The sequence below is a fragment of the Rhamphochromis sp. 'chilingali' genome (genome assembly GCF_963969265.1).
Source record: "Rhamphochromis sp. 'chilingali' genome assembly, chromosome: 2".
Lineage (NCBI taxonomy): Eukaryota > Metazoa > Chordata > Actinopteri > Cichliformes > Cichlidae > Rhamphochromis > Rhamphochromis sp. 'chilingali'.
The window spans coordinates 9,618,933-9,641,582 of record NC_137930.1 but is presented as its reverse complement, the minus strand read 5'-3'; the positions used below and the strand labels follow the sequence as shown (position 1 = coordinate 9,641,582).

The 22,650-nt window shown below is 39.8% G+C and overlaps 1 protein-coding gene across 1 annotated transcript; it reads left to right on the top strand.

Annotated features, from left to right (window-relative positions):
* The first annotated feature begins 10,073 nt into the window (after nucleotides 1-10,073).
* Nucleotides 10,074-20,980, top strand: pnp6 (purine nucleoside phosphorylase 6). The gene is made up of 6 exons (XM_080867187.1): nucleotides 10,074-10,213; nucleotides 12,732-12,895; nucleotides 12,985-13,088; nucleotides 16,196-16,371; nucleotides 16,463-16,653; nucleotides 19,267-20,980. Exons 1-6 carry the CDS (start codon nucleotides 10,179-10,181, stop codon nucleotides 19,497-19,499), a joined length of 903 nt encoding a protein of 300 aa, XP_080723313.1. The 5' UTR covers nucleotides 10,074-10,178; the 3' UTR covers nucleotides 19,500-20,980.
* The last annotated feature ends 1,670 nt before the right edge of the window (nucleotides 20,981-22,650 follow it).

Genomic DNA, 22,650 nt, shown 5'->3' with positions numbered 1-22,650 from the left:
GAGGTTCACTTCTGTCCGAGGCCATCCCCGAAAAATCTGGTCAGATCCTGGCACAAACTTTGTCGGTGCCAAACCTGTATTAGAAGAAATGTATGCTTACCTGAGACAACAAAACAAGGAGTCGCTTGAAGAATACTCTGCCAAAAATGAGACCACCTGGGCATGGAAGATTCTTCCCGCTGACTCACCTCACCGAAATGGGGCCGCCGAAGCTGCTGTCAGAGTTACCAAGAGAGCCCTTCATACACTTGGCAATACAGAGGCTCTTACCTTCAGTGAGTTTCTGACAGCACTCCAGCTAGCTGCCAACCTTGCAAATGAGAGACCCATTGATGCCAGAATTCAGAGCCGAGAAGATCGCATTGACTACATCACGCTGAATAATCTGTTGCTTGGTCGAGCCACGCAAAGTGGGGACTTCAAGACTATCGACTTCACAAATTATCCTTTCAAAAGGCTGAAGGAAATACAAACCATGGTCAACAACTTCTGGAGGTCCTGGAGCCAACTCGCTGGACCAAACCTGTTCATCCGCAGTAAGTGGCATACTGCAGAGAGAAACATCGCTGTTGGAGACATAGTTTGGCTCTGCGACCAAAATGCCCTTAGAGGGCAATTCAGACTCGCAAAAGTCATCAGCATGAATCCTGATTCCAAAGGGATTGTTCGAGATGTGCATGTGAGGGTCTCTCCAAGTTCCAGCATTTCAATCAAGAGTCCAAAATCTGCTACCACAAGTCCTGAGCTGGGCACCATCTTACATCGGGACATCCGGCATCTTGTGGTCCTTTTACCGGTGGAAGATCAAGCAAGGGACCAGCCCACCTGAGTGCGATCTTTCCAGGCAGTGCTGAGCAAAGATCGAGTGGGAGGTGTCGCGCTGACCTAGTAGGTGTGGCTGTTACTCCTCTCTTCCTCCTCCTGCCCACTACCTGCTCTGTGCTGCTGCTTGTGCGTGGCCGCTGATTAGACCTTGTGTGCAATCTACAACTAAGCACGGCCTGGTGCGTGCCGCTCCGCCAGGTGAGCTGAATTAGAACAATCAAGGGCTGGCGTGCCTAGTAGACCATAAAATGCATGCAGCAATCATTTGACCCGGGTGCGACATACTGAGAGGACAGCAAACGAAGCACAATCCACTTTCCACTGTGAGGAAGACTTTGAGCTAGACGGGCTATCGGTTTTTCACCTATCTATCTACATATCTATCTACCTACCAGCTATCAAACTAGCTGGTCAAAATAAAGTGAGTGAAATTCAAAGTCTGGTCTTTTTCAAGTGTGGGCACCTCACAGACAGAGAACACTTGACAATTAAAAAATGGACAAAACACAGGTGTATTAAAAAAAAAAGTTTGCTCTCTATTTTCTGAGGTGCAATATTGCTGTGACACCGTTAGGATCCAGTTACTACATTTAAAAGAACTCAAAACAGATTCCGTTAAAATTAAAATTATTTAATTACAGTCACGTTTAGAAGTGGGTTGAGAAGTGTCTATACACTCATCATGGACATGAATGTCACTGTAGTTTTGAGCTTTTAAGGATTTCTTTGAACTGATCTTTTTCTCGGGTGGAATGACTGTCTAGTACACTATAAAATAATTTTTTTTAAACAAAAACAAAACTTAGGTGCACAAGTTTGAATGTACTTTTCTCTAATTTTTCCTTGTATTGATTTTCTCTAATCCATACAGGGTCAAAAGTATACAAATATACATACAGTCTGGCTAATATTTCGTGAAATGTCCCTTACCAAAGCACCTAAAACCAGACACTTTTAATACTCATCATCAAACCTCTGGATATTTGATCGTTCTTCTTGGCAGAAGAGTTGATTTAAACTGGTTGTTTCCTGGCATGGACACAGATTTTCAGTGTAATCTGCAAATATTCAATAGAGTTGAAATCAGGACTTCAGCAATTATTGACCTGTTGAAAGACTCAGCTGTGTCCAGGTTTCAAAGGTCTAAGTGGTGATTTAAGGCGAAGCTAAAGAATTAAGAAGAAAACAGACACTGTCAGGTTGCTGGGTCGTTGGTCCAGCCAATGACCCAGCAACCTGACAGTGAGTTTATTTTGTATTTATGATTGCTTTTTGCTGCATTTTTGGAGATGTTTTAGTTCAAGTTTTTACAGTTAGTACGGAGTTTAGTCTTTTTTTATATTTCTAAGTTTTTTGTATTTCTAGTTCATGTTTTCTTGCCTCTGGCTCATTCCTGTGTCTCATCTGAGAGTCTGTTATGTCCTTTGTGTATGTTTCCTCAGTCATGTCTGTGTTTCCCTCCATTTCTCTAGCTCACTTTCTCTTTCTTCGTCTCCCTTTTCTGTTCCCATGTCTCCCCTGTCTGTCATGTGTATCCATGTGTGTTCTCCCTCAGTGTTTCCTGTTTTATTTTGACAGTCTCGCTCATCCTGTGTTTAGTCCCAGCTGTGTTCCCCATGTGTTTCTACTTCCCTTGTCACTCTCATGTGTATATATTAGTATATAGTTTGAGTTTCCCTTTATGCCTGGTCAGGTTGAATGGGTCAGGTTAAACGTTTTGAGAACTTTTCATTTTACACAAAGCTTTCCCTCCATCAGGCACAAAAAGGATGGTTGTCTGGTTCGTTGCCTGGCAATCTCGACAGCATCCCAATATACTCTTTGCTGATTGGCTCAAAGCCCTAACAGTTGAAAGTTGATATAATGCTGAATGGTCTATTTCAAAATGTTTTTAAAGACATAATTTTTGATTGTTGGTGTGTTTTTGATTAACATCATTTTAATATTTCTTCAAATTAAGAGAACTGAAATGTTTTTGCACACTCGATTTTTTTTAACTTCCCTATTTCATCCAGAAAGAAGAAACAACAACAACAAATATTACTAAGAAAAATGTGCACAGAAATCACCAAACACTCGTGTTGTGCAAGTACTATACCAAACAGCTATACAGGCCTTTCATATATATAAAAATACAGAACTTTAAGATCTACTGTTTAAACTTTAACATGCTATCTGAACTTAAGCTATTTGAAGACTTAAGAAGTGTGTTGAATTTGATCTTGAGTTTAATTAAAGAAGCCTACTTTGCCCTGTTTCACAGAGTATGGCTTGGTTCACTGCGTCTGAAAATTCACAAGTTTTCAAAGGGGAAAGAAATTATGTATCTCTATAACCCACAGATACAATAAAATAATTCTGATTATATGTCTTATACTATGTATTAAATACAAAATCCTGCTCTCTTACACACAGACACACAAGCAGTCACCACCACATCCATTAAAACCAAACATCAGCTGAGCACTCTGTGTTCAAGAGGGTCATTGTGCAGGCATATGAGACACAAAAGGAATTTGAAAGCCCAGTGAGCACGATTAAAGGGCAGGAAGCTCCAATTAAATCTGCAGGTCTACTTTATCCCCCCTGACTGATTACTCATGACTTACAGTACATATCTGAACTGATTTGGTAGATGAGACACTTTGATCATCTTCTTATTTTGTCATGGTACCAGCATTTCTAAGTCTTAGGCTTTTGCTTAAGTTTCCAGTTTAAACATTTCTATTTCTAGTTTTCTTAGTTACTATCTGCTCAGGTTATATTTATAGTTCTAGTCTTTAGGTTTTTGATACTGTTCCTCCCCCGTTTTCCTCATTTCATGTTTAGTCTCCCTTGTCTTCATGTTCGTTTATCTCCTGTGTCTGATTTCTGTGTTTCCTTTCTGTCTCCCCAGTTGGCTATGTCCCTATGTCTGTCTCGTCCCCAGTCCCAGTGTCAACCCCACGTCTTAGTGTGTGTGCATGTTTCCTGTTTTATTTTGATAGTCCCATGTCCTGTGTTTATTGTATTCAGTTTTGCTTCCTCCCTGTCATGTCTCTTTCTATTTAGTCCACCGTCTTCCTCTGCCTGTTGTTGTGTTGTCTCACATTGCTGTGTATTCCCCTGCTGTCCTTGTGTCCCTCTCTTCTCTTAGCTTTCTCCCCAGTTCCTGATCCTGGTTTTGAGTTTTCAGCAGAGGTGGGACCAAGTCATTGTTTTGCAAGTCTCAAGTAAGTCTCAAGTCTTTATCCTCAAGTCTCAAGTCAAGTCTCAAGTAATGTCAGGCAAGTCAGAGTCGAGTCTCAAGTCACTGGTGTAAAAGTCCGAGTCAAGTCACAAGTCTGAAACTTTGAATTTCAAGTCCTTTCGAGTCTTTAAAAAAAAAAAAAACGAAAAAATAATGTTGCAGTTATATGCTAAATGTAAATATTAGACCATGTAATTTTAAAATCTGTGTTTTTCTCAACACATGACAAAATAGTGAACTTAGAAAATATACACAAATTGTGAAATTGCACCTCTTTAAAATGCAGCTCAATTAAACCTAGCTCCAAGAATAATTTTCACCGACAGTTCTGAGATAAGCTGCATGTTATTCTTGGATGCGCTTGTAGGACTGGCTTTAAAATCGCATGACAAAAATATCATACACATTAAAAAAAAACTGCATCACCAACGTAGCCTGGACAACATTTGCTAGTTAGATGAAGTCAACTATCTCATCTTAGCATATTTATATGCATATTTATAATTATACGCTTCTTGGAGTGAGTGCATACACTCATGAAGTTTAGTAACTTCAGGTCACTGCAACAAGCCCAGGTACAGTTTACTGACGGATGGGTACAGGACCTTGAAATGCACCGTGTAGAACGAAAGACCATCGTACGTATCATAAGTTTACCAGTCTCACAAATCGTCTTCATAAATACACATTCCTTAACCGTTTATTAATAGGACCTTTGAGCTCAATGGTAATTAATTAGTAGTGGAAATAATTTCTGGTACCCATCACAGAAATGTAGCAGTGACAATAATATTGTATGCTGTAATCGTACTGGGCAATTAGTGATACAAAAAACCTGTTTTATCCTGTGAATAAAAGTATATGTTTTTGTCAATGTACCATAATAACAGAAGCGAAACGCAATATTGTGTCAGGACAATTCACTATTTATGCACAATAAATAAAGGAGCATAGCGCGACAATTTCTGTTCAGCGCCAGACTTACTTGTAACCTATATCACCAATTATGTTAAGAAAAATGACGTATTAACTACTAAAAAACACTGACCTTCGTGTAAATGCTTGGAGCAGACTAACCTGTGAGCTGGAGTGTTCTGGGACGTTATATTTGATCTTTGAATGGCTGCAATCCAGGCCATCCGTCGCGTCTTTGTTACTTCGGAAACATGGCTCGAACAATTTCTCTTCAACGACGTAATCCGATAACAACCGATCTCTTTACCCGTCGGCTTCCTGTGGCTGTCATGCGACCGGCTATTGCAGTTAATAATACAACGGCTTCTTGACATTTTTGTGTTTCTTTTTATCGCTGTATAACTGATTTTAATTGAAAGCCTGCGTGCGCTAGTACCGCTTGCCACGAGTTCCCAGAATCCTTTGCGGTTCTACCCGTGAATGACGTCACATTTTCAATCTCTATATAATATGCATGTTAAATTTTATATTTGGGGTAAAATATCAAGTCTTTTCAAGTAAACCGGTTCAAGTCCAATTCAAGTCCCAAGTCATTGGTGTAAAAGTCCAAGTCAAGTCACAAGTCTTAGAACATTTTTTCAAGTCAAGTCTAAAGTCATAAAATTAATGACTCGAGTCTGACTCGAGTCCAAGTTATGTGACTCGAGTCCACACCTCTGGTTTTCAGTTCTCAGTTTCCAATCAATGTTAGGTTTTGTTTACATGTATAGCTTAGGATTTTGGCTGTTCCCTGACTCAGGCTAAGGAGGCACTGAGAGCTGGCCCAGGTCATTGGTCCTCCTCTTCTACAGCGCTGCAGCTTAATTCCTCCATTACTACCTCACCACAGCAGCAGGAGTCTCCTATATCACTACAGCTGCAGCAGCGGAAGAAATTTTCCATGTCTCTCCTCCTCCAGGTCCCAAGTTTTTTTTTAAAGACAAAGCTGTCCTGATCTGAGTGTTTAGATTCTAAAACTGTTTGTTCTGACGCAGTTTCCTCCATTTAAAAAAAAAAAAAAAAGTTTTCATCATGCTCCTTCCAAGCCTGGAAGTATTACTACAGAGACTGGTAACTCCAGCTCAGAGAATTTAGAAGACTGTTTTCTTCACACTCCTCCCAAGCCTGGAAACTTTATAGCCCCTTTTCTGTCAGTACCTTCGCGCATTGACTCGGCACAGTTTACCACAGTTTTCCATTAGGTCATAGTACCTGGTACCTGGTACTTTTTCAGATCCAAACGATCCGAGCAGGTACTAAAATGTGATGTCGTCACACTGCATGACACTGATTGGCTGGTCAGTAGTGTCACTCAATGAGTCATGAGAGCTTCTCATTCACGAAAGTCAAAAACGTCATCTTTGAAACCCAGCAACGAGGGAAATAGCTCCCAAAAAAAAGAAATGCGGTGATCCTTGAGTCTGACGAAAAGCCACAGACCAAGCAGTAGGTATATTCTTGCCTGAATGTCCACCTTTAGTCTTCGTATCGCACATTATTGACGTCTTGGGACGTGCAGATGCATTGCTATGTTGACAAGCATGCACACAAGGTAGTACTAGGTTGTAATGGGAAACCAGTCAATCCAAGCCAAGTTGTGGTGATAAGGGGGTGAGTCGATCTGAGTAGCTGCTAATGGATAAGGGCCTTGAGATTGTTTATTCCAAGGCTTTGTTACCCAGTTCCGGATAATAACAGTTTTTCTGGAACTGTTGTGTAGCTAAACTGGGCCAATTACAAACTGAAACTTTACCCAGGCGGAATTCAGCAGTGTAGGGACTAACGCGTTATTAAGTAATGCGTTACAGTAACTACGTTATTATTGTGATAATGAGCACGGTAACTAGTTATTATGCCAAAATCAGGAACGCGTTAATCGTTACTGGGATTTAGATAGGCTCGTTATTCATTACTTCTTGTGGTGGCTATCGCGGAGCATCCACAGATTCATTAGCAAGTGGTGGAGGCCAGCAGGTGGACGAGGGAAAGGGGAGGCAGGAGGAGCAGAGACCCGAGGAGTCCGAGTGTCAGGTGAACTGAACTTCAGGTAAGAAGTTATGACCTGCAGTCTGTCTGGGTCAGATATAAACTAAGTTTAGGTGTAGTATACTTTCGTTATGCTGACTTTTTCTGTACTGCGTACTAGCTAGCATGACGAGTTTCTATACAGCTGGGTGGGTGCTATGATGTTAATGATGTTGAACTTTATTTTGTTCATAAAGTTAGTTAGTAGAGTTTCCAACCGTCCTGTAAAAACAGAATCGTCTCATATTCAGAGAAAATATTATGCGTTTCGTATTGCGGTGAAAAGGAACAGTTTGTCCCGGACTTCAGCTACAATGAAAAAGGCACAAAGCTGAAGTTATTCTGTGTCTTTGCTACACAGCTGCCTCTTCTTCTCTCATTCTCTCCCCTCCCTCTTCTGTTTCTACTTCAATAATGAAACTGATCAATGATCAGCTGATCGGCTTTTCTGACGCAAGTCCCGTCTCTCTTGTTTGTTTATCGCCCACTTTGCGCCAGAAAGAAGAAACCAGCGGATGTCGCGCTAAACAACAGCAGCACGTTTAAGCTTGATCAGCTGTTGTTAGAATTGATTTAATATTGCTTTCTAGTATCAGCTGATGTTTGCTGGAGCCACAGCTGTAAAAGCTGCTGGTCATGATATCGGTTTGGTTATCTGGTGAGAGGGAAACATGAAGATGAAACCAGGAGATGTCCTTACTGAATCATCAGAGCTGAACAGGTGATAGAGAAACAGGTTTACCTTTTAGGTGACATGAATGAGTTGAAGGGAAGTTATGAACTGTTTCTGAGAGACAAATAACACCAGGATCCTTTTCTATGTAGCTGACAGCTGGTAACTGTGCAGGGGCGGGTCTAGCAAAGTTTTGCCAGGGGGGCAGGTAGGGCATTAACAGGGAGAGGGGGCACAAAGAAATACTTTCTTATTTTCATTTAAAATATCTAGCTTTAAAAAAATAATTATCTGAATCTTACAACAAACTATTGATAGATTGATACATATAAACCATCAAGACAGTGTACATCACAGTCAAAACAGGGTTTGTTTTCATTCAAAGGCTTTATGATTTTTCCTATAATGGCGGCTGTTGTCTAGTCAAAATGCCCGGGCCGATTTTTTGTCCCAGTCCAGCTCTGTATGCAGCTCATCTGCAGTCTGGTGTTGCCTACATCTTCCTATTCGGAAGGCAGAATTTCCGAGTTCTGAGTACAATCGAAAGCACCACAACTGCAGTTTTCGTGTTGGATGTAAAAAGCGCACATGACGCTGTGACGTAGGCTAGAATCATGGCGGCGGTCAATGATGGTCCAGGTGTGGGATTTCACTCGTGGAAATATGCACATTATTTTTTCCTTTCTATTGGTAGGTGGCACAGTGCACCTTTGGCAAGTAAGCAAGCTAGAAGACTGGCAATCTCGCTGGGTATCCAGTTACGGAAGCAACACATTAACAAGAGAATTCTGAGTAAAACCAAAGTTACTTTCCCTAGTAACTAGTTACTTTGAAAGTAACGAGTAACTTGAAGTAACTGAGTTACTTTTGAGAGAAGTAACTAGTAATGTAACTAAGTTACTAATTTAAAGTAACTTACCCAACACTGGAATTCAGAGACTGAGTTTGAGGCCTTAGATTGTTCTGGTCCCCCGGAGGTTCTCGTTTCATTCTCTGCTGGGGGCTCAGCTGAGGCGTCCCAGTCATCTGTCTCCGCTGGGGGTCAGGCGAGCTTGCCCAGCTAGCCATGGTCTCCACATTGCAGCCTGAGCCTGCGAAGCCTCATGTGCTGTGTAGCCCTAGCCGCTGCACCCTTAACAGGCTGTGTACCCTGCACAGCTCCAGCTAGCCAGAGCTCTTTGCACTTTCTGGTTCTGCTCCACCAGAGGTCCTTGCTCCATCTGGTTTATCTCTGCCTGAACCAGTGGTCACTGCACTGCCCAATCCTGCACTGCTCAAGGGTTCCCATCCCTGTCAATACCAGCCACCATTCAAGCCGCCCAAGGGCCTCCGTCCGATACTACCACCACGCCACACCACGCCAATACCAACGCTGGCCATTGACTTCTCCTTGCTTTCTCCCCAGTTCCTAGTTTTTTATTGTACGTTTCTAGTTTTCAGTTCTCAGTTTCCAATGTTAGGTTTTGTTTTCATGTATTTAGTTTAGTGCTTTGTTGCTGCAAATAAAAGCTGCCTCTTTCAGTAATCTCTTTTGTGTTCGAGTCTTGCATCTGGGTCCAACTCCAGCCTGCTACACAACACCACCATGACATGTTTTTGTTTCTAACTTGTCCCATGTGAATAAATGAAAAAAAATAAATGCAAAGAAGTTGCATTAAATAGGAACTATTCATATTTAAGTTGAAATGTTATACTAAACTATTTTTCACTTTTTCTGGAATGTTTATGGTTTATGAGTTGTTGGCTTTAATCCATAACCAGACCTGTTAATTGTAAACTCGTGATTTTTTAAGATAAAATATTAAACAAATAAGCTTTGTATTTACCTTACTTTATCCTGTCTCTGTAATTACATGCAGTACATTGCTCCCCTTTTCTTATGCCTTGTGTCACTGCTTTGTATTAGGTTTTTGTGTGTTTTCACGTTCATTCTTTTCTACTAATCCCTGAGTCAGCACTTTGAATTGTTAGTCAGAGCCACTATTTGTACAGCATGCTTCAGACACATGCGGGATTTCCCCGAACTGGTGTTCAATGGAACATCTGAAATCTGAAATGTTTGTTTATATTTGTGGGGTAAAAAACAATAACAAAAAAAATCCACAACATTACTGTTTAGATTTTATCTTATTATTATTATTTCCTTATCTTTTCCTTTCCCTTCTTCTCTGTCGCCCTCTCACTGTTTCTCCCTCTGTTCCCGGTCTTGTCTCGTCATGAGAAACGGATCAGTAAATTGCCCAGTCGGCTGGAAAATTGGATTTTGTATTCTTCAAAGTGCGACCGGCACTCTGTGTAAGCCCCGCCCCCATCCCCTACGAAATGTCTTGACGTCAACGCGCAACACCCCCTCCGCACTCCGTCCACCCAAGCAGAAGAGTCTCCATCGGCGGCTTTAACTGGCTTACCATACACGGGAAGCACCTGTGAAAATAAACACTAAACGGGACCTTATCGTCGCCATCGTCGGATATGGAAGCGGCAAACCCCTCCAGCAGTCACTGCAGGTAGGAATGACAAGGCTGGATGACAAGGCTGGATGTTAGTGAAAAGAGCCTAATGATTGTCAAGGCCACTACGCTGTCTAATTGGAATGTGGACGGTGTTGAAGAGGGTCTAAAGAATAAATCCTAAGATTTACATAAAGCATTTTGTGCGTTTTGAGAAACGTATAATGAAGGCAAAAGTGACAGGACGCTTATTTCTGAAGATTAGACCAGCCAATGAGGGTTTTCCTCTTATGAAGTGAGCTTGTCATAATATGACAGGTGGAAGCCTTTACCTACAGCGTGAGGGAAGAATAACCTGCATTGTTAATATATAAAAATGCAAATGTCATTGCTATCTATCATAATGATCTAGTCAGACTGGTTGCATGTTCGCCTACTTTACAGGCCTGTCTTGTGTGTCTAATTCAAAGCCTGGGGCTTAGCAACTACCGCGACTAGTCAAGCTGCCTTTTGTGTTTTCGGGACTTTGTGTTCGGAATGCCAGAAATATGTGGCAGTCAGGCTTCAGAGCCTGAATACAAATTTCCCGCAGCACCACGGACAGCTCCACACGATACCAGCCCACCAGTTCAAGGGAAGGAGAGCCCTTACAAACTCACTTCCTGCTTGCTGTTGTATAATTGAACATAATCACAAAGTGAGCTCAAAGACAAACGTAACCTAGATAAACATTGAGCTCAATTGAAAGGCAGGTAGGAGAAAAATCGAAATAAAATGTACTGGCTTACCCATATATTACTCTATATGTTGCTAGGTAGCTGTGAAAAACTACTGCCACAGGACTAAAAAAGTAAATAACATCCAGGTGTTATTAGCTCTACAAAAGCAGAAGGCTTTATAGAGGTTCTGCTTTTAAGATTCTGCTCTGTAAAATTAGAAGCTACTGTAGAGGATGACACGGAAAACAGCTACTTTAACTTATTGCAACTAAATTTGGTTTAGCTAATGAAACATGGATTGTACTGAGTTTTTCACAGTTTTTTTACAAGCTGTCATTTTGACATGACTTTAAAATGCTAACACATAGTAGAAATTGTAAGGTTATTATGTAATTTAAAAAACAGGATAATCTAACAGATTAACACCATCATACAAAGATGGCTAAACATCAAGTTCTTATAATTGTTATTTGGTAAGTCTAGTTGGCTACTCAAAAGTAAATTCATCTTGTTTATGGGGAAAGTTTACTTCCCCTTAAATAAAAGGTTACAGCAGAATTACAGGAATGAGAGCTGTCATCATGTTCTTGCTGAATAAGAGATGGTTTTATTGCTATGCTACATATTATACACCCCTGCTGATGTCTCCATGTTTCCATTGCTTGGGTTTATAAATCACTGATAAAAAAAAAACATGCAATGGTTAAATAACCTGACATGCTGTCATTTATTCTCCACCTTCTAATCCAGCAGACGTTTGTACAGCCATGTGTTAATCTTCCTGACTGGTGTTCTTGTACAAAGCTGAAAATTAGTTATTATTAGAAGAATTAGTTATAGAGCCACAATTGCAACTGACAGACTGGATAATGATTCAGTTACTTTCAGTTTCTTTCTTCTGGATAACATTTTTGATGCATAGGCCCCTGATATATTTGGCAGCTGGCCTACTTTCTTACTTCATGGAAATTTTATGACTTTGACTGAACTCTCCATCCCAGTTGCCAAAACTTCTACTGTTGCTAAAATAATTCCATGCTAGGTTTTTAGCAAAGAAACAGGTGGAATATGGAAAAGATAAGCCAGAACATCTAATTCTAATCAGATATAGCATATATCTTAGATGGGATTTCTAGAGTCTTTGGGCTTTCCCCTGCTTCAGCTTGATCTGGTAAAGGCCACGGCCTGAAGTGTCCCTGTATTTTAACAACAAGGCTTGACTTGAGGCATTGAGGGAACATTAACAAGGTTATAGCTTTACTACCACATTTATAACCAGAATTACAGACTGGTTCAGGCTTTATATAATGTAGTACCTTGGGGCATTCCCAATCAAATCAGCACCCCTGAATTATAATTTGCCTGGTGCACTCAAAATAGCAAAGTAAAAGCCCTTCAGTGTGTTGCACCCTGCATCATTGAATCATATTTTTACAGTGTTCATTTCTGTGGGTTTTTACTCCCACATTTCTCCTCCAGATGATCTTTTCACTTATTTTTAACATCGCTTTTGCTGAATAGTGGGTAACTCTACCAGTGCAATCAGTGAGACAATGAGCATTAGCTTTACATGAGTTGTGGAAACTTTGTCATCACAAAGGGACACACTTTAGCTGGATAGACAGGTCAGGCTAGTTGATCCACACAGAAAAGCCTTAACTGAACAAAACTCATTAATCTTTCTATTTTTTAGAGTTCTGACTTTTAATGATTGCCTATAGAAGTTAAAACAACTTTCAGTTGAAGCTGTTCTGCTGGTTCTTCTGTTTTCAACAATGTCTTACTTTTGTATTCTCAGTTAAAGCTGCACATGTTGACTTGATATTGTTTATGTTCCTTAACACTTTCATATACAGTTATGAAGACTATAAGGAGACAGCGGACTGGCTGCTTAACCGTACAAAGCAGCGTCCCAAAGTGGCCATCATCTGTGGTTCAGGCCTGGGCGGTCTAGCTGATCTGCTGGAGGAGAAGACAGTGTTCAAATATGAGGATATTCCACATTTTCCCACCAGCACTGGTAAGCGGTTTCCTAAAACTCATTATTACTGTCTGGACAGTGTGCATATTCATGCCAGCAATGGCTAATGCTACACGTGTGCTGTGCAGTGCAGGGTCATGCAGGGCAGCTGGTGTTTGGCAAGCTGAATGGCTGCGAGTGTGTCTGTATGCAGGGGAGATTCCATTTCTACGAGGGTTACAACATACAAACGGTAAGCAGCAGTATGTAGAGATAATCTACTGCTTGTGGTACCTTTTATTACCCAGATTAGACCATCTTTTTCTTTTCTGATGTCACATTGGCTACAGCCATCTTATATAGAGTGTATAGTTATTTCACAATAAAAATAAGTAATAAATTACCAATATTTAAACTGGCGTTGTGGGATTACAATTATAAATAGCTGCAGTTCTAAGAAAATGTTGGTTCCACACAAAGCAAAAGTTAAACTATTTCAGTCTGCAGTAAATACAGAGACATGACTGTTTTTAATCATCTAAATAGCAGTGAGGCTAGTATGGCTAAAAACAGTCATGTCTCTGATATGAGTTTTATATTTGTTACAGCCCTAGCAAGTCTGTGTGTTGTGTGGGTGCGTTTTTCTCATCCAGTAGTTTAGCTTCCACCCAGCTCGCCCGAGGAGCCAGTGGACAGCTGGCTTTATTCAGCAATCAGCCACCTAGCAGCATATAAGCAAGTGAAGAGCTGGTTAGTCAGTGTGTGGACCAGTCTTGTGTGGGGAGCTTTAGTTGCGTATTCTGCTTATGTTAAGAAAGCTTGGTGTTTTCTTTGAGCTACTGTGAGTAGCAGATACCTGGTGTTTACTCTTTGGGATGTAACCCATTAATTGTCCACTTCCATGCTCTGCTCTGCTGGGATTATATTTGATCTAACTGCATTTTGAATGGCCTCCATGTGAAAATGTGCAAAGATATACATTTATTTGTTATTGCTTTGCCTCATGAGCAGCTTTCTGTCACAATTTCTATCCCAAATTACAGAAGAAATACAGTAACGAAAGAACAAGACAAATAAAAAGCAGTCATCATTCAGAGTTTTCATTAAAAAGGTTATTATATGCATATGGGACTGAGACTCTGGCTCGGCACACAGACGAAGTGGTGTACTCATTTCACATTCATATGGTGTAGTCGTTCCCTCAGCAGAACATTCAGGGTCTTCAAGACTGTATCAATCATGTTTCATAGAATAGTTTCATAACTCATGAATCAGCATTATTGTGCTGTGAAAAAACAAGCAACTCTGGAACAAATACAACATTTCCATTACACAACCCAACTCGCTTCTGTGTCTTGAGACCTTGCTGATGCAAACGATGCACTGTACTGTAGAATTCAGCCAGCAGTTTAAATTCTGACATAGTCAGTCACACTGAGAAAAACATGCAGTTCCAACTGCCGTCAAAATAGATTGTTGCTCTTTAAATTGATGAGTCAAAATCAGACTTTCTTCCATAAAGCTTATATTCTATGAGAGAAAGCTGTTCTCTGAGACAATTAACCCTCTCAGGCTCAAATTAAACTTTTTGTTGCTAATGCACAACCAAGTCCTGCAGTGGTACTTCTGAGTAAAAAAAAAACCTCATAAAATATGTATGTGGGGTAATCAGGTTGTTAGTTTTTAACTGTTGCAAATCGGCAACGCCTGCCTTGAGAGGGTTAAGACTTTCTCCCAAATAGCCTAGTGACTTTTAATAAGCACTTACATAGAATAGAATAGAATAGAATAGAATAGAATAGAATAGAATAGAATAGAATAGAATAGAATAGAATAATCCTTTAATTGTCCCACAAGGGGAAATTTGGGTGTATGACATCAAGGATCAAGGATAGGTACAACTTGAGGTAACAATTTACCAAGTTTGTAGAATGATCAGCTGAAGTGCTGAGATGACAACCAGTGTGTCACATTGGATTGCCCTTTGGCCTGTGGAGACTGTATCCTGGTTTGACTTTTATTACCTGCTTTCACATGCCATATCCACATAAAATTCTCCATATGACCCCCCTGAATCATAAAGACACATTTTTTTTATAGTAACAGAAGGTCAGATGCTTTATAGTCCTCTTATATCCAGTTAGAAGTATAGACAAACAACATTTTAAATGTCTCTAGATGAATCGTCTGCATATGCCACCCCCCACCTATGCCAGCTTAAGTAAAATTTTCTACTACAAATTTGCTTTTCTGGTAAATGGTAAAATGGTAAATGGCCTGTATTTATATAGCGCTTTACTAGTCCCTAAGGACCCCAAAGCGCTTTACATATCCAGTCATCCACCCATTCACACACACATTCACACACTGGTGATGGCAAGCTACATTGTAGCCACAGCCACCCTGGGGCGCACTGGCAGAATGTACTGGACTTTGTCCTGTGTTATGGTCCTTAAGTCCTACTTGGCAACCTGAAAAAAATAAAGCCAAGATAACATTAGATGGGATGTTTTTATTAACCATGTACAGTAACTGCATGGCTCAGTGTCACTCTGATGTTTGTCCGCACATTTTAATTGTTCCAGTACTTTGCTTAATGACAGAATATCTGCCAAATTAAAGACACGCTTATCACAACTGTCTTGTGGTTAGGCAGATCAGCTATTGTTACCATGGCAATACACTCATCTGAAACATTTAGTATAGTAAAGATTACACCAGCAATAATAAGTGCCTATAATTGATTACTTTGTCTTATACAATGAATATGTTTTTTTAGAAGAAGTATTCCACCAAACATTATATCATTCGTTTGCTTTTAGAGGTTCTGCAGTCCTGTTATTACACACGGCTCTGCTTAAATTTTGTCCATGGAACAAAGTTTGTTGTGGGCTTATAATATGCAAATCCTATATCAAGCATACCAATGTTCCAAAGTGACAGCACTGACCTTATCAAGATAGCAAGCTACTCGATAACATTTCTGCACTAACTAGCAGAGCACTTTCATAGGCAATTCAATCTCTAGGGGAATGTGAAATAGAAAAAAACAATTTCTAAATGTGACTGCAGTGAAAAGTAGCAACAGTCATTTATGGGCCATCAGTTGCCATATAAAGGTTAGCACAGAACCACCACTGTACCACACATGCGCAAAAACCTACAGTAATAAAAATCTTACTGACATCAGTGCATAAAGAAGCTGGCACTTTTATAATGTTTGCTTCATATGATGAATTGTTTGCTTTGCTATTATTCCCAGGTTACCTGTAACTTCCTTCTGTAATTTACTGACAAACACTGAGACCATAAAAGAGTGACAGCTGCTGTCTCTGAAGCATACAATTTTTATCTTTCCAGGTGACTTACCCAGTGCGAGTCTTCTATCTGCTGGGTGTGAGCACTCTGATTGTGACAAATGCAGCAGGAGGACTCAATGACACCTACAGTGTGGGAGACATCATGCTCATTAAAGATCACATCAACATGCCCGGATTTGCAGGACAGAACCCTCTGTGTGGGCACAATGATGAGAGGTACAGAAACACTCGGGCAGGGCAGTGAAAGGAAAATCTGTATCTTATACATTACTCCTGTGTCTCATTCATGCATTAATTATCCCTGCAGGTTTGGAGTGCGGTTCCCATGCATGTCAGATGCATATGACCGTGACCTGAGAGCCCTGACCAGAAAAACAGCAAAGGAACTGGGCTATGACAGCTTCCTGCAGGAAGGGGTATACTGCATGTTGGCTGGCCCAACATATGAAACCATTGCTGAGTGCAAACTCTTGCAGAAGCTGGGGGCTGATGCTGTGGGTTAGTACAGCTCCTTCATCCTCAGTTCAGATAGTGTCCTTTTAAAAGGTACCATAAAGGGTTAAAACTTCATAACAGTACATCTACAAGAGCCACCATACAGACATTAAAAAAATATGAATACGGAGAGACGAATTACTTTGAAGATGTACCAACAGTTACATTTCTGCAGTAATATTACCCCAACAGTTGGAACTAGTGGAAGCTAACCCATATGGAAAAGATATATATAAATCTTATAAAGTTTGTATCTGTCTTGAGTGAAAACAGATATAAGATCCCTTGAAAAAATTATATAAATGAGACTTGTATGTTTTGGATACTTACTAAAACAATATATAAAAGTAATGAGAAAGTGGCCACTTTCATGAGTAAATCATATAAGCCTTATATGATTCACTGTATGAAGTAGGCCACATCTTATGCAAGTCTTTTACAAGTTTTTACTATTTCTTTTCCATATGGGAAAAAAGCATCAGTTTTCACCTGATTCACAGGACAGTGCAAAAACAAGCTTATGTGATACTACAGAGTTTTCCTGTCTGGTTCAATTGTCCGATATTGAACCCCAGACTTAAAGGTACACAAGATATGATGGCTTAACTAAATTAAAGACCTAAAAATGACTTCAAAATCTATGCATGCAAAATGTTGTTTTGTATAAAGGATAGTATTTTTCATTTGGTCCTCCTAGTGATCTATTATGTATTATGTATGAGTCTGTATTTGTTACTTATTTGTTCAGATCATTGACAGACCAACTTGGCACCTGGCTCTCCTGTTATTATTACATAACCTCCAGTTTTTACAAAGTCATACAGTATGAATGACTTTGCAATTCTTCACTCTTGAAAACGCTTCTTCTAATTCCCCTGTTTCTTTCCCCCCACACTTGTTTTTGCACATGTGGTAGTATACAGTTACACACAATTATACTGCACAATACTTTTGTGTTTTTGAAGGTGAAGTTGGTTTAAATACAAGCTCTGTTTTCTTATTTAAATAATTCAGCTCTGTGGTTAAAATAATAATTTATACATGCAGAGTCTACAAGTCAACAGTAAATGGTTTGGATTCAGGCTATGACTGGAACAAATCAGAAAAACTATCTGAGTAGTGTTATTTGTGATTTGTTGTTATGACAATACAGAAGGAGGTTTATGTTACGTGATTGGACTTGCTTATTGTTTGCCTTCATTACAGTTTTATTCACTTGTGCTCTTTAGATCCATCCATGAATAAATTCTAATTCTAAATAATTTGGTGGAGATCAAACTGGGAGCCGTAACACTGCCTCCCAGTTTGCTGTGCTACTTCCTCTCAGTTTGTTCCCTCACTACAAGAGATATTACTGAACCAAGAACACATCATAGAGCTCATATGATTCATTTCCACCTGTGCACATGGATCGAGTACCCTGACTTTCTTTAATTTACACAGATAATAATGGCATTAAATTTTACTTTCAAATTCAAACCAATAACTCCTTTCCAACACTTACTGCTCCGCTTAAGGGGCACAACACAAGACACCTCATCACTAAATCAGTTTCACGTGCACCTTTTTCAGTACCAACTTGAAAAATCAGCTATCATCAGAGATCATTTTTTCATCCTTGTAACCACCGGTTCACATCATATACATCACAGCATACACCCTCTTACTCTTTTTTCACTGTATAGCAATTGATGTTTTGTTTGTGTTATTATGCATCATAATGTGATTTAGACTTTCATGTCCTACAAAGCAAGAACTTGATATAAACCAGTTTTAACTACATCAGATCAGTTGCAGTAAATGTAGCATGTTTAATGGTAAATATTTTCTGTGTAGTAAAATTGGCAGAAAAAGATGATACATTTTGAAAGTTGTTACCTGGGTTCATTATCTTTTTGAGTTTTACTATAGTTTACTTTTACATATGTCAGTTCACAGCCAGAGTAGTTGCTAAATTATAGGAAAATATGCCATTTATGACAGAATAGTTATTACAAGATAGCTAATAAAAATGAATGTCTAAGTTCATGAACTTTCACTGCCATAATCCTTTTAAAAAAATTCAACACTTTATGCTACAGACGCAGCAACAAATGGCAGACAAGTTAATTAGGATCTTAAATACATCATATAACGATAAGAAAATGACTCCAAATGAATTCTTAATAAGCAACTGTTTGCTAAAACATTGGATATACCTATGTTTATTTATGACTTTAATAATATAGTCATATTGGCTTGTTTTGCTGCTCAGAGGAGGGCCACTATCACAATTTTTTAAAACTATCTTAGTACTACTTTTACACTTAAGTTTAAGCCTACTTGTTATGGCATGTTCGTCATGTTCTGTGAGGTGTTAGCTTGATTTGGGTTGGTAACTACACATTTATAAGAGAAAGCCAAGCCATGGAGATTAATTAAGCAGGGATGATCTAATAGAAATTGCTATAAAGTTGCATTTTGTGAAATGAAGGATCCTGTGTGACCTATACCACAGTGCTGAAGTCAAACCACCTTTTCTTTTTAACGTGTCTCTTTCAAGGTTCAGTACTAACTGAGATGTAAAGGAATGTTTTTATGTACTCAATTAAATGTCAACCTCTACCCTCTGTCTAGGTATGAGCACAGTCCCGGAGGTGGTGGTGGCTCGTCACTGTGGCACACGTGCCCAGGAGGACGTGGCTCCTGACCGTCGCTTACGTGTCTTGGGCCTGTCCCTCATCACCAACAAGGTTGTGACAGATTATGAGAGCAATGAAAAAGCAAATCACACAGAAGTGCTGAAGACTACTGAGCGCAGGACTCAGGAGCTCCAGAATCTTGTGAGCCGCCTCATAGCCAACCTCTAGTAACATCATCTACTATCTGATGGACCAATTGAACATTTTAGGCCTTACAGTCAAATTTGTGGTGACAGAATAATCATAGCTTTGAACAAAAGGTAAAAATGGTGCTTTGTGGGATAGATTATTATTTGCTATTGGGTAAAGTGGACATTTAGGAGAAGTTATAAGGTTTAAGATTTTAAGGGATTTAGCACTACCTCAGCAAGAGCTGCACAAATCAACAAATGTGATCCAGGAAACGTAAGCCTGAATCCATGCATCCATTCCAATGTTTCAACTTTCCACAGTCTCAGATATCACAGATAAATAACTGTAATAGTAATACTTTTACAACCACCGGTGTGCATTTCTCTCCTAATGTAAGTGCCGCAGGGTAGCTGGGGTTTTCCCTGTACTCCCTATTATTATCACAGTGGCAGCAAATTCTAATCTGGGTCCTTGTTGAAAACCAGACTTGAGTATCTGAGTGAATCCAAACCTTTAAGATTTGATGGTTAGTTTACGCCTTCCTTCCTCTCTCCCACTCATATTTTTGCTGCATGCATGCATGCTGCAGTTTGTCTTTAGCGAGAGCAATGCGAGCATCTACTACCTATGAATCCACCATTTATCTGTTTCAGGTGCATGTGGAAAACCCTGCTAGCTTATGGACTGGACTTATCAACTGGCATTATTTAGTGGTTTCTTCTTGTTAAGGATGCACTTTTAATAATTATTTTACCTGTAAATCAATGTGGGCATATTTATTATACACTTTAATCAAGAGTTTTATATTTCTAAGCAGGCAGACGACATATCTATCCAATGTATTTATCATATAATACTGGCCTACAAATAAATAGGCCAATCTCTGATATCATTCCTAATATTTAAAGAAGAAATCAATGAGTTTCTTAAAAGTTTGTCAAAAAATGAAAAGCACATGGTTTTAGTAATCTCTTACTGTAGATCAGCAGTTACAGTTATATATATATATATTTATACCATACATATATCATACATAGAGAGAAATCTAACTAATCACACAAAAAGCACACGGTATAGTCTGAAAGATATACCAGCAGTCTTGTTAAATGGTTGTGATGTGTGAGGGTTTTTTTCTTTAGTGGACTGCTTTATTTGCACACTGTGAGGCCTTAACACTGTAACATCAGAGAGGGCTGGAATACCTGCAGTTTTCAATCTTTTCTGTGCTCATCTGGAACAAGTTTGCCTGCCAGCTTGTCTTGACCATCTCATTCACTGGAAAGGCCGGAAAAATAGAAGCTCAGCAGTCCAAATTTGGCAATTTGTTTTAGTCTCTGGTTTTCTGGTCTTTCTTGTGGTTGTACTTTATTGGATGAATTAACCCTTATGTGTTGTTTGTTGATCTTATTTAAAGTACTGAGGTCTCAGGTTAGAATTGTATTCACTTATATAACAATGCACTCTAGCAAAGCAATTATTTGCCACACCAGCTTTTGCTGCTATTAAATAAAAATTTGGAGATGACATCTGGGTAATTGCATTTTTTCTTTGCCATGGGTGACTGCACACATTGGTCATTGTTTGTGTGTGTGTGTGTGTGTGTGTGTGTGTGTGTGTGTGTGTGTGTGTGTGTGTGTGTGTGTGTGTGTGTGTGTGTGTGTGTGTGTGTGTGTGTGTGTGTAAGCAGGCTACTACAGGGGTACAGCCCAAAATCAATCAATATGGAAGTCAGTTTCAAGGAGAAAAGGACTTTCTTCCTCTTTCAACGATAATGAGGTTCAGTGAACAGCGAGATAAAGGCAAACATAGCCCCAAACAAAGCACACACCTCATCAACACATCTACACACTCTCTGTCTGCAGCGCCACACTCTTTCAATCCTTCACTCTAAACATACTTCAAACAGATGAGGTCAGAGTCAGATTGAGATAAAGCGAAAATGGCTGTTCCGTCCACCCCACCTCTCCACTCTCTTATATAATTCATCTACATACAGCGTGCAGCCGTCTGTGGAGCTGAAATATTAATACAAATGAGCCCAAGAGCCAAACAACACACCACTGAGCTTGATTGTATTTGCACATACTCGTAAAAAAGAGTCGCAACTTAACTGCACAGCAAAACACAAGACATCTTCAAAGATATGTAAGATTCAAATAGCTCTCTCTCTGCTTTGGGATGAGAGGAAGTGGAAACGGGACACAGAAAAGCATAGATGATGGGAGCGACTAAAAGAGAATAAGAGAGGAGAACAAAGTGCTTTGACTCTTCAGTCCCTACGGCTTCATCTGTAATGTAATGTTGATCTATCTATTGTTGCTGTGCCAACTGAGGCTGGGGCTCGTTATTGATTATTATAGGGTGAAAAGAGAAGCTGAGGAAATAGAGCGGGACAGCTCTGCTGAGTTGACACTTTTAAACACTGTCACACATTGTCCCACACTCAGCCTTTGTCTCACTCACACACCCTGTGCCCTTATAGACTGTCATGTACCTGTGCTCATATCGGGGCAGCAGTGCCCCTCCTGTCCTGTTACTGAATGTGACTCTTACAAACCCGAGGAACAGCGTTAGTGAGGGAATGTCTCTGCTGACTTTCACACGCTGTCTCCAAATCGTGTCAGCTGCCAGCAGTGTGTCAGCACTGTACCAGTGTGCAGGGTGGAGCTGGAAAATTACTGCTCCAACTCTGTGGGGATGTGACAGGTCAAACTCAGCGCTGCAGCTAGTGGCGTGGTTTATCTCAGTTTATCTGGATTATCTCAATTATTTGCCTGCAGCTTCAAGTTGTGTACTGGTCTTGATTGATTGCAACAAAATTCAAACAAACAGCGCAGACAGCACTGTAATGTGCAAATTGTCCCACAAGGGCAAAACCTTGCAGAGCTCTACTAATAAAGCTGTCGATCAGAGAGTGAGAGAGAGAGACTATGAGTCTGGAATATGGTTTGAAGCGTTTGTGTAAAAGTAAACATGGATCCTTATTCACTGAATTTAATTTTCATAGAAAATAGGTCTACCCAGCCTGTGGACAAAAACACTTCAAATGTAGCACAAAAAATTGCAAACTGAATAACCCTGAAGACAACACCCTCTAAATTTGCATGGAATCATGTAAATATTTTTAAAAAGGTGAACCTACTAGCTATATATTCAACTACCAACACCTCTGGTATTCCCCTTTTAC

Excerpts from the sequence above, each read along its gene's own strand:
- pnp6 (XM_080867187.1), top strand. The coding sequence starts at position 10,179 with ATGGAAGCGGCAAACCCCTCCAGCAGTCACTGCAG. Across the intron at positions 10,214-12,731 it reads CCCTCCAGCAGTCACTGCAG|TTATGAAGACTATAAGGAGA; the intron begins GTAGGAATGACA and ends TTTCATATACAG. Across the intron at positions 12,896-12,984 it reads ACATTTTCCCACCAGCACTG|TGCAGGGTCATGCAGGGCAG; the intron begins GTAAGCGGTTTC and ends TGTGCTGTGCAG.